The sequence below is a fragment of the Rhinolophus sinicus genome, linkage group LG02 (assembly GCF_036562045.2).
Source record: "Rhinolophus sinicus isolate RSC01 linkage group LG02, ASM3656204v1, whole genome shotgun sequence".
Lineage (NCBI taxonomy): Eukaryota > Metazoa > Chordata > Mammalia > Chiroptera > Rhinolophidae > Rhinolophus > Rhinolophus sinicus.
In genome coordinates, this window is record NC_133752.1 from 40,219,825 (window position 1) to 40,232,327 (window position 12,503).

The following is a 12,503-nucleotide window of genomic DNA, read 5'->3' on the forward strand; positions in this document are numbered from 1 at the left end:
AGACCATCTTTCTTCATCAATGCCCTTTATGTTATGTACAGATTAAACAATAAAATCTTTTACATATAAAAAGTACTCTCTTCACTGTGTCAGCAGAGACTAACTTAACAAATTCATTAACACAGGATTAACACTGACGAAGTTCTTCTGGGTCCACGTAGGATTGGGTTTCTGTTTGTGAACTGGAACAACAGGCTTGGATAACTGCAAAGTGGAATTAAGTATTCAGCTACCTCTTAGACTACTCTGTACCTTCTGTGTCCTTACTAAATACTTGCTGACTGACAAAGGAAGGGAGGGGAGGGAGTTAGAGCATTGATAGGCTGAGAGAGAAGAGCTACGGCATGAAACTTTTTGCCCATTTTATTTTCTGTGAGACTTATGCCAAAAAGAAAAAAATAATAATAGGAAGGAGAGAGAGGGAAGGATGCTAAGGAAAACATTCTGAGGAAAAGCAAAGCTTACAAATAGAAAGATGAACGGAAGTGAAAACTTCAACAGGGACAATCTAACAGGGATTAAATTCAAAACCAGATGCTTACTTCTAGCTTCCCTTTGTTATTTAATTCTCACAATAAACCTCGGTGATAGACATTAACTCTGTTACTAGGTGAAGGAAACATAGGAGAAGTGAGCTAACTTTCCTATGATCATGGTGGATGATGAATTGTAAAACTGGAATCCTCTAAGGCCCAGCCACTATAGATCACAACTTTTATTTGACCAAAACATACTGCATCAATAGGCATTAAAAACAAAAAAAGAAGTTAAAAAGTCAAAATAAGTTAATCAACCAAAGGCTAAAAACAAAGCCACATAAAAAAGAACAATTATACTAAAAAATAAATAAAGAATCTGATATTCTACTTAACTAGATATAAAAATAAAAATGAATAAGCCTGTTTTATGGTATGCTGAACTTTTAGGAAGGGCCTAGCATGAGCAAACAGTCTAAGGACAACAAAGCTAGAAGAATAGAATGAAACAGAAAAGATTATTGGGAGAAATTGCACAACACACACAGTCACAAATATACACAGATACATGCAGGATGAGAAAAGCGTAAAAGAGAATGAAACACACAGTGACTATCTTTCAGGATTTACAATACTTGAAATTGGAAATATTAACAATCCTTCCTAAAATTTTGAAACACTGTATTTTTTGACACCTTAATTCTTAATTTCCAATGGATTACGCCCAAACTTTCCAATTTGGAACATTAAAAATATATAGTTCTTCATTGATCTGCTTTCATCTTTAATTCACAGCCCTTTAAAATAATTGCATGTAAAAGGCTTTGAGGCCTAATATAGCCTTTTATTTTAAAGATATAAAGGATATGCTCCTTAAGAATAAGTACATGTACAGGTAAAATGAGCCCAAACATAATAAGTGAATAAAAAGAAGAAGTTCTCAATAAGGTAATATTAATTGATAATTTTAAAAAAAGTTTATTGGAGACAATTATAGTTCATTCTGTATATTGAGGTTATTATAAAATCAGAAAAGTAGGAGGAATGTGCTTCTATATAGTAAGACAAGTGGGATATAATTTCAACTTGGCAAGACAAATAGCATACATTCTTCCAAGTATTATAGAAAGTTCATTCATCAATTGAACAAACATTTGCTAAATGCAATGATATATGCCAGGGACTGTTCTAGGAACAAAGATATAGCAAGAAACAAAGCCAGAAAAAGCCCTGCTTGCATAGAACTTACATTCTAGTATGGGGGAGACAGACACTGGTATGTTAGATTTTAAATGCTGAGGAGAAAAATGAAGCAGGGAGGGGAGAGAGCGAGACTGTGTGTGTGTGGGGGGGAGTGGGTGAATTTAAACAGGATGGTCAGGAATATCCTGATATTTGAGTAAAGACCTCAAGGAGAAGATAAGCTATGCAAATATGTAGGGGAAGAGAAACCAGGCAAAGGAAGAAAACAGTGATTTTTCACTACAGTAAATCTTGACTCTTGGTCTATGTCTTGCTCATAAATGTTGGTCTGTGTCTTTTGGTTGTTTCCTTAAATTCAGGGGCTAACATATTAAGTCAAGAAACCTATTATTTGCAAGTAAAATCTTAACCAGAAGGAAAAGAAACAAAACCTTTTCATAAAGGAGTGCTCAGAGATTGAAATAGATGGTGAGACAGGCAAAACGCTCTGTCAGCCTCTCCTTGGGGTCACTGAGATGGATCTCCTTATGAGAAAAATATGAAAATCACTGAGCAAGAAACAATTCAGTAATGTTAAAATTCTCTCTCATTGGAATAGACAATGGGTTGACTGAATGTGACTGTTCTGGTGCTGTACTGCTGGCAAACACAGAACAATAATAGTATTATGGCTCTTGTTTTTTAAGCATTCCATAATCTAAGAAGAAATTCAAGCACCATAAATCCCTGACTTCTCACACAAAGATGCTAAGAAGCTAAATATGAATGGTCCACTTAACTCCATGTAATGCAAGTGGTCAATGGATTTTAATGCTACAAGATGTAACCGTTAAGAAATAAGTAGAAGTTTCATAAGCCTATTCTACTGGAAAAAGTAAAATAGCTACATTAGTCTGATTTTCTGTTTTCCTATTATAGCACCACTCCAACAGTGAATCTACTCAGGAGTGGAAGAGTGGAAGAAATGGTACTTGTATCACAAATGGAATGGAAATGTTCCATAGCAAACTTACTCAAAGCTTCAGTAGAATTTCCTAAATGTAACACCTTTTCCATCTGTAAAAAGCAACTAATCAAAGTCATGTCTAAATCATACAATTTAGGCAAAACATCCATAATATTTTAAATATTAGATCCAAATAAAATGATTTATGGAGTTTTAAGCTAAATACACTCTATAAGAGATAACCAATTTAGGACTAAGATTCAGGGTGCTGCGGTTTTCCGAAAACAATTAACTTTGTTAAAATAAATAAATAAGTAAAAACACAAAACTTGCCTTAGTTTGCCTTTACTTAAAAAATGTTTTTGGAAATTTAAAATATTTAGAAAATAAATATAAAGTAAACAATATAAATTATAAACAAATTATATAAATTACACTGTGAAAAACAAACAACATAAATGACAAAATCTTAAACTTTTCAGTTGGCCAGGTTGTAATATTCTATACTGAAAGTATCAAGCCTGCAACTGCAGCGTGTTTTTAAAACAGGTGTCTGAGAGACTGTCACTTGATCTAATGCCTCCTTGCTTTGGTAAGTGATACTGACACTGAGGCCAAGAACTAGAATTATGCTTTGACTGGGTCTCTGAACTGACCACAATCTATTCAAGCTGCTTTAGCATTTGAGCACCAAACAAATGTGCTGTGTTAATTACTGTTATAAGATCTTGACATGGACTAATCCCTGTTCCTATTAACTTCCTAAGTAAATTAAGCTTTAATGCTTAACTGATAACAAGTGCAGGGATAATCCAGCGCAATATAAAACTTAACAGATGAGGGAGCAATCAGTGATGACCAGTCATATTATCAACATAATACATATGTATTTCACATGGAGAAGATTGTGCATTAAAATTACATCCTGATCTAGCATTAAAATTGAAACCGAGGCAAGGCAGGTAGGGCTTGGGAATGTAATTTCTATTTTGATCTTCATATTTTCTCCATATTAAGTTTTCTTAGATGTGCTGGTAGCGGATATCACAAAATTTGATAATCAGACAACATGAATCAGCAAGTGATATGGTTTGACATTTTAGTAACCCAACCAATTACTTGTTTACAACAGCACACAAACAGCAGTGACTTCTGTCTCCAAAAAGGGTGTTTTTACCCAGAATATAGTATCCCTAAATACCAGTCTACATTACCAATGTACCATAAGTTACAGAAACAAGTTGACAAGTCAGAACTCATTTTTATTTCATTAATATTAAACCTAAAAATGAAACAACTAAATACAGTCAGTCATTAAAAACAGTGTTTTATGTACTGGGATAAAGCAGTACCACACTAGATTTTACATAGTTTAAGTATGTATGTAAGGCAGTAACCCTAGAGTAGTACTTTTAGGAAAATGACTCTAACTGAATTGATATTATGGCTTGAATGACAAGTGAGCCTAGAGTCACGTGTGATCTGTTCAGGTCCAACATTCAGTGAATGCCTGTGTGCGGGATACACCTCTACTGATTTGGTCCTTCTCCCCATAATAATCACGGTTCCTGCTACCACTGCTGGCTAATTCTTATTATAGCAAGAGGGAACTATGGTACTCACTGTGGAAAACACAATGCAAGTGAACAATAATAGCATACAAAATACTGTATTATGATTCTATTTCTGTAAACAACATCTGTCCTCGTGTGTGTGTGTGTGTGTGTGTGTGTGTGTATGTTGTAAAACTATGAACTAAAATACTAATAGTGGCTATCTTAGGAAGTGGAATTATGTATGAATTTTTATTTTTGCTTTCAGTTTTTCCCTATGTTTGAAATGTCACAATGAACGTGGACTACCTTGAAAATATGAAAGCAATTCTATTTTTAATCATATACAGTATGCTGTGTTCTTGACACATTTACATTTAACAGCAGGTTAAGGAGAAGCATATATTTGCTTCTTCAAGTATTCAGGCTTCTTCGGCCCCATTTTAAGTTATTAACTAAATGTATTATCCTAAGCAATAGAGGAGGGGAAAAAATGCAAGTAAGTCTTAACCTTATTCAACTTTAGAGAAGCCATTGTTTTAACTCTTTCAAAACAGGATAAATTAAAAATGAGGGGCAAGCTTGAGCGGTCATTTCAGCTGATCATTTATTCGTGCCAACGAGGGAACTCACAGAAGCAATGAGGTCCGGCTGTGCTGTCCCTGCAGTCATGCCTATACCTCACAACATTTTTAAAGTGCTTATTAAGAAATGCTCCGAGAGTTAGTAAGTGCCACTATAGCATACTCATTTGCGATCTCTGGGCCATATTTCCTACTTGGAATTTAAGCTACAATAAAATAAGATTTGGATAAAAATATTATAAAGAAGCAGGTTCTGATCTAGTCTAAAATAGAAAACATTTATGTATAGACTTGAAAGTAATTACGTATATATCTTTTGATGCTTAGGTATTTAAAATTCCAATCTTCTTTCCTCTAGAACTCAAAATTCTTTATTTTATGTCACTAGTTATTTTTCATCTAAATGAAAGTCCTCACTTCTATAATTTGTAAAATAATGAAGTTCAGATAAATGATCTTCAGGGTCCCTTCGAGTCTTAAAATTTTATTATCGGAAAGGCCACATTAATCATTATTTTTTCTTAATTCTGATAGGAATTAATAACTGACAAAACTGGTATTTTCAGTTTTAATTTCGAGGGCCTAGAATTACTTTTCATTAAAATAGATTCTAACAAATATATATTCATATTTACCTACTTCAATAACCATTCCACAGAAATATGGCAAGAATATTTTCACTAATAAAATTTTGACTCTTTCAGTACACACACACACACACTTCAAAAAACAGTAACATTGGTATTAAGTACTTCCAAGAAAATTAAAAAACAACCAACCTGATGACCTGGTTACAGTGGGCACACATTGGAGTTCGTTTTCCTGCTGGAATGTGCTCAGCTCTTTGCACTAAAGTGTCCTGGTCGCTGGGCTGAGGCTGCCCCACAGCTGAGCTGCCTGGTGTCACTGATCTTGAAGAAGCTGCACTATTTGAGATTCTTCCAGTGGAAGGTGCTATGAGTTCAAACACAGAAGAATCAGAATGAAAATAAGTCAAATATAAACTTTTTCTAATAAATAATATAATTACTTTTAAAAATAATGTATTCATTTGCTCACTCAAATTTAAGGAGAGGCTACATACCAAACACTGGACTGTGACTACAGGGATAAATAGAAAAGCGTATCGAGGATTCCAACACAGTGAAAGTTATGACAGGAGCATGTATAGCATGTTGCTTCCAAGAGGAGGAACGGTTAGGGTGAATTTTGACAGCGAGGTATTTCAAGTCATCCAGACATCTCTGCTAACCAATAATTACATCGAACTCCAAACAGATCACAAGCACATTAAAAAATCTCAGTGAGTTGGAGACACCAATACCAAAAATAAACTTACCACATTATCTTTCTCCCCGTACTCTCTGAGATGACAGTGCGATCAGTCACCGACACATTAGAATCGCCCTAGGGCCTTCCTCTCCCTTATCTGTGGTGCTGATGGCATTAGAATCGCCCTAGGGCCTTCCTCTCCCTCATCTGTGGTGCTGATGGATTCTGCTGATTGTTTATCACATTCGTTCTTAGTTTTGCCCCTCATCTCCATTCCTACAATATTGTCCTGGTTTTGGTCCTCAATGTCTCCCACCTGTAAGAGCCGCCAAAATGTCTTGTCCTCTACAAATTCATCCTCCCAACTGCCACCTAAGACTGACATCTGGCCCAATCACAACTCTGTGCAAACCATTTCTAGGATCTCCTGTTCTGTGACCATGGAACACGGTCCATACTTCCAAGCACTGCACACAGGTCCTGCCAGTGGTCTCTGCCTGCCCCACCACCTCACTTCCATCCCTCCCTGTCTTTCACTTTATGCTACAGCAACACCAACCTGCCTCATTTTTCCTCATGAATGGGTCTTCACTGTCATTTCTCTATCCTTTTTCCTATTTTCCTGATAACTACTACCTATTGTTGAAGATTCAGCCCAAAAGTCAACGGCTCCAAAAGTCCTCCCTGAATTACCTCTGCCTGCAGTCCCCTCCACATCATCCTCATTAAATGTTTCTCTTCCACGTTCCCAAAATTTCCTGTGAATGACTTTATTACTGCTTCAACTATGCATATGTGTCTTTTCTTCTCCAACTAGATAAGAAGCTCCCTGAGGGCAGGGACTATGTCTTATTCATTACCCCTGTGACTAATACAGTATCTGGAATGAATGAATGAATAAATGAATGAATGAATGAATAGATGAATGAACGAATGAACTGGAATCAGTATATAAATGAATGTGAAAACTGTAAGGGACTGAAACCAACAGAAGTCCAGCTCTTTACCCACAGGCAATTAAAATGTCATGAAAGAGAAAAGGCATATATTAAAAAGGTTTAAAAGGAACAGCTTTTAAGACAAGCACACACATACTACAAATTAACAAAGTGTGTGTATGCATATGTGTGTGTGGGTATTGACAGGAACCATATTAAAGGTGTGGTCAGAACTGGGTAAGATGAGTTAGGATCATTTTCCCTCACCACAATGAAGCCTGCTTGCAGTCATGTGCAAGTACAGATCCAGAACCGAAGCATTTACAAACACTGAGCACATCTCCTATGGTGCTTGGCCTGGCACTCCAGCTGTGGAATGGCATTTGACTGGCCGGGGAGCCCTACTACTGCCCATGTTTCAGGTGATTCAACTGGACTGGAAACATGTTTTCATTCTCTTCAACTCATACTTTCTCTTACAGAAATGTAAAAGAAAACCATTGTGATATCACTTTGTATACTCTCATCTTTGCTACCTCATTGACTGACACAGCACAACTCTCTTCTCTGTGGGCCTTCAATTTCTATATCCAGGCCTGATTTCTCCTGGACCACCACCAGGCATGCATTTTCCATGCCAAATCTTATTTATGTCTTTAAGTTCAGGACATGCAAAATGTATTTCACCTTCTTGCACATCTTCCCGGCTCTTCCTAAGAACTGCCATTTACTTAGGCATGGCCCTCTGCCTCCTATGTCCCTGACATTCAGTGCCCAGGTGCTAACAATGGTTTCACTGTAAATGTTTCCAAGGTCTGTCCCTTCTTTCTAATCTGAACCCATTCTCTATCATTTCAGTCCTAGTTTCAATCCCTCCAGTCTGGACCATTACAAGTCTCCTAAGCAGTTTCTCTGCTGCCAGTCTCTTCTTTGACCTCTTGTGCTACATTCTTTTTCCAAATGCACGAACCTGATCGTTCTTTTCTGCAAAGCTTTCGTAACTCCCCACTGCAAACCCCATGCAGTCCTGCCAGTCCAGTCCCTCCAGGACGTCACTCTAATCCCCTTTACAACCTTCTCTCGGATGCTCCCTCACAGCCCTGTCATCATCATCATACTCGATTCTACTCACTTAATAGTTAACTTGTGCTGGCACTGTTCTCAAATCCTTACAACAGCCCTAGGATTTAGGCATGATCAGTAGCCCCTTTTTACTCTTCCTGAGGCAAAGAGAGGTTAAGAAACTGCCCAAGGTCAAACACCAAACAAAGGGCAGTCCTGACTCCAGGCAGTCTGTTTTCAGAGATGTGCTCTTAAATGCTATGTTCTTGTCTATTCACTGTCCCTTGAACATGCCATGCCATCCCCTGCTTCTATGACCCTCAGCCAATGAAATGTCCCTCTGTCCTCTGCTGCTCAGTTTTCCCATTATGCACGGATCATGAAAGTTCCATTTTCACCCCCAGTATTCCTGACGATCCCAGCTACGAGTGTTCTCCTGCTCCTCTTAACATCTATAACATCCCTGCCTGTATAATTTATTTGCATTTATCAATATCCTGTAGTATCTTTTCCTTCCAAAGTAAATGATACACTCTATCTACTATCAGAACACTGCCTTACAAATAGAAGGCAAAAATTAATATTTAACCAAGTAAATGAAAAAGAGAAGGTTCCAAATCATTTTCATTTTTGCGTTTTTAAAGGACACTACAGAGATTTTGTAAATGTGGATTAGGTTCAGGATTTCAAACAGTGGGAAAATTACCAAGTGAAAACTCTGAAAATCAAACCTTAAAGAGAGTCAAACCCTTTCATCTACCATATGCCTTTATTTTATCACATTATCTATGCATAAGCCCTAAAGTACTGAGTCACTGAGACATTTTTAGCAATAAAAGAGTGTAGTAATTCTGCATCAGTCATTGTAAAATGGGACGTAATCCATCTGGCCCGTGCATCAAGGAGAAAGTACGCGGGGAACTAACTTATTTAACATGAGAAGCCATTCTTAAACGTGAAACATCTGACGGTCTTAAGCACATATAAAAAGGCTCTAAGCTCACTGCTGTTTCTTTCTTGGGAAGAAAAGCCTTGCTTTCTATTACTGCCCCATTTTAACCACTCTGGATAGGACCGATGTCCTCACACCTCCGTTTTGTTGCTGTGTTGCTAGCACACTGGCCCGCACACAAAGCTACACAAGCCTGTTAATTACCAAGCCTGAACATTTCCAAGGCCCAGTTACTTCCTGTATGAATAAAATGACGTTTCATTTCTTTAAACTGAACTCACTACTCTAGGCAACTTTTGAGCCATCAAGTGCCAACCCCCTGGCTTCTGCGCTCTTGGCTTACTGGGAAAGAGGAGTGTAAGAAGGTGAGGTCTTGGGAGTGGGGAAGCCCCAGAAAATGAGCCCTGCATCCTTCAGAATTCTGTGGAGAACTGCTACTGTACGGACAAAGGGCCTTTCATGGGTATAGTGACTAAAAATACTTCAAACTTACCGAACCCAACTTAAAAATCACCTACTGTCAGGTAGAAAAAAACAGACATCTCTTTAGAGATGACAATCTCTAAAATGACAACCTACTTATTTGCAATAATTTTTTTTCACTTAAGTCCTAGTAGAACTAGGAACATTGAATTAGCTCCTTTCACAAGCAAGGAGCTTAAGTCACAAACAATTTAAGTGACTTATTCAAACTGAATAATGAGTGAGTCAGTAAAGTGTCACAATGAGAACATCAGGAAGTTAGTCCTTGACTCAAGTTTTCCTTTTTAATCTTAATCTGGAGCAGCTACCATCAAATTTGGCTTCTTTTGTGGCTAATCTCTACTTTACTGGGATCATGTTTCAAAATTATTTTTTTTCTTTTGTATCAAATACATTTCAGCACCACAAAACCCATCTAGAAATTTGGAAGGGGCGACACGGTGGTTCAGGTGGTTGGAGTGCTGTGCTCCTAACGCCGAGGTCGACGTCGCAGGTTCAATTCCCACATGGGCCAGCGAGCTGTGCCCTCTACAGCTAAGACTGTGAACAACAGTTCTCCCTGGAGCTGGGCTGCTGTGAGCTGCTGTGTGCTGCCAAGAGCGGCCGGCGGCCAGCGTGAGTGGCCAGCTGCTGTGAGCAGCCTACAAACAAATAGCGACCGACTGCCTCAGCCGGGGTGGGGTGGGGGGCAAGGCTCATAATACCAGCATGGGCCAGGGAGCTGGGCCCTATACAACTAGACTGAGAAATAACGGCTTGAACTGGAGTTGGGGGGGGGGGAGGGAACGAGGGAATAAAACAAAAGAAAGAAATTTAGAGCCATTAGCTACTTTCCAAACCAATAGTGTTGGTGAGAATACCTTTTCCTAACTTTAGAATGTTATTTATGAGTGTTTGGGTTTTGAATGATACACATTCATATTTATTTTATGCTTTTGTCTTTCGTCACTGCTACTAAGACCTAAAATTATGAAGATTATCATTGAATAAGTAAATACAAATTTGTGGAAAAACCTAGCAGCATAATAGAATACTTTCTCAGTGTATAATATGTACAGTTGTCATATTAATCAAGTAAAATATACCCACAATATGTTGAGCTGCTAGTTTTTAAAATATTTGTCATAGTGATATATCTGAGAATTCTAAGGGGCAGTACTTCTTTAAAAAAGCAACCAGACTTCTGACTTAATTAAATGTGAAATTTAATTTACTACAAAGAACTAAAGAAGTAATCTCTCCTGGACAACAGGCTATTAACTGGCATAACAAATTTTTAAAAACTGAACCACATATATTCATTAATTTAGTAGAACACCGATTTCCCGTTATTGGGTAAATCTGTGTGATACATTATTTGGAAAGATAAATTAAAAATTCTTTACTTTAGAAAAATCTTAATTGCATTTTTCCCCCAAGCCCATGATTTAGGTTTACTTTATTTAGCAAATTAGTTAAAACAAGTTTGAAGCAATCTTATCCTGAGATTTATTTATGTTTTCTTTTCTCATCATTGTAAGGCTCCAACCAAGTGATTATTAAGTTATGCAAGTAACTTCTGCACTATGGGCCATAAAAGTGTATCACTGGAGGTTTGTTTGCATAATATATACAATAATACACAACATTATAAAATACTAACATTATAAAATACAATAATACACAATATTATAAAATACTATGTAATATATAAGGAATTATACATTATCTGATTTTTTACTACATGTTTCAAAAATAGCTGAGCTCATTAAAAGGAACTTGTTTACATAAATAAGGAGTTTACAGAGAGAAAATACAGATTAAGGGCAATAGAGCTCCTGGTAGTACAATATGTGAATTCTCTGAAAACAGAATAAGATGGGATATTTGATATTTCTGCTTTCCATCCATGCTCAAAAAAGGCTGTTAACTCGAAACCAATACACTTAAAAAACCAGTGGTGAAGATTATAATGTATACGTTAAACAGCTGGCCCGACTGTACTTGAATAGGCAAGGAATTCATCAGTTAACTCTTTTGGGTCAAGGCAAATTATTCAACTACCAGTAAAACAGTCTTATTACTGATATGTACTAGGTGAAAAAAATACTACTTTATATCAAGTCTCACTTGGAAACTTAACATAAGTCGATTGGGGCTGGGGAGTGACAGCCCAGAAAACAAACAAATAACAAGAGACACTGATAGTGTCTTTCTTCTAAGGTACATTACTCTTACTAGATGTAGTGTTTTTGAGTTGCTGAACATGTTACTCAGTAGGAGAACAAGTCTGGTGTTGGAAGATGAACCGCTCACAACAATCCAAAAAATACGTAACTTCATGACTTCCTCCCAGCTCTACAGTACATCCTGGTCCAAGCCACCGTCATCTCTTATGTGGCTTATTGCAGTTACTGCCTCTAGATCTTATTTCTTGCCAACAACACAGAAGCCAGTAAAAACTAAATCAGATCATGCTGCTACTCTGCGGCAAACTCTCCAATGGCTCCCTTCTAAGTCAGAACTAAAACCAGAGGCACTACAGACTCTGACTCCTGTTACCTGCCTGACCTGCTCTGCCACTCTCCGTGGCCAATACAGGTGAGCCACACTGGATTCCTTACTATTCCTCTCAATGTCCAGCATGCTTCTGATTCAGGGCCTTTACTCTCTATTCCCTCTGTCTGGAAATCTTTTCCCCAGCTGTTTGCATGGCTTATTCCCTCACTTCCTTCAGGTCTCTGCTCAAAGGCCATTTTATCAATGTGGCTTTCTCTCACCATCCTTTATAAAACAGCAACACCTTCCCCCACAAGCCGGCATTCCCTAGACTCCTTAACTGGTTTATCTTTCTCCACAGTGCTCATTGAACACATTTCATATTCTTTTTATTATCTAGCTCTTCACACCTCGAGGCCAAGGACATCGTATTTTGTTTGTTGCCTCTCTCTCTAGCACCTAGGACAGTCCCTGACATATTGCTTAATAAATCTTTGTTTAGAGAATGAATGACTCCAGCACCAAAATTAGTGTCTTCTCACTCAAAGGAACCAGA

General features: G+C 37.6%; 1 protein-coding gene across 18 annotated transcripts in view; it reads right to left on the reverse strand.

Moving 5' to 3' along the window:
- The window catches only part of PDLIM5 (PDZ and LIM domain 5), a 188,913-nt gene that overhangs the window by 14,397 nt on the left and 162,013 nt on the right, over positions 1-12,503 (reverse strand). For all 18 annotated transcript variants that reach the window (XM_074323398.1, XM_019741092.2, XM_074323390.1 and 15 more), the window contains one exon: positions 5,542-5,716. In XM_074323398.1, the coding sequence (XP_074179499.1) occupies positions 5,542-5,716 (175 nt within the window). The remainder of the gene's footprint in view (positions 1-5,541; positions 5,717-12,503) is intronic.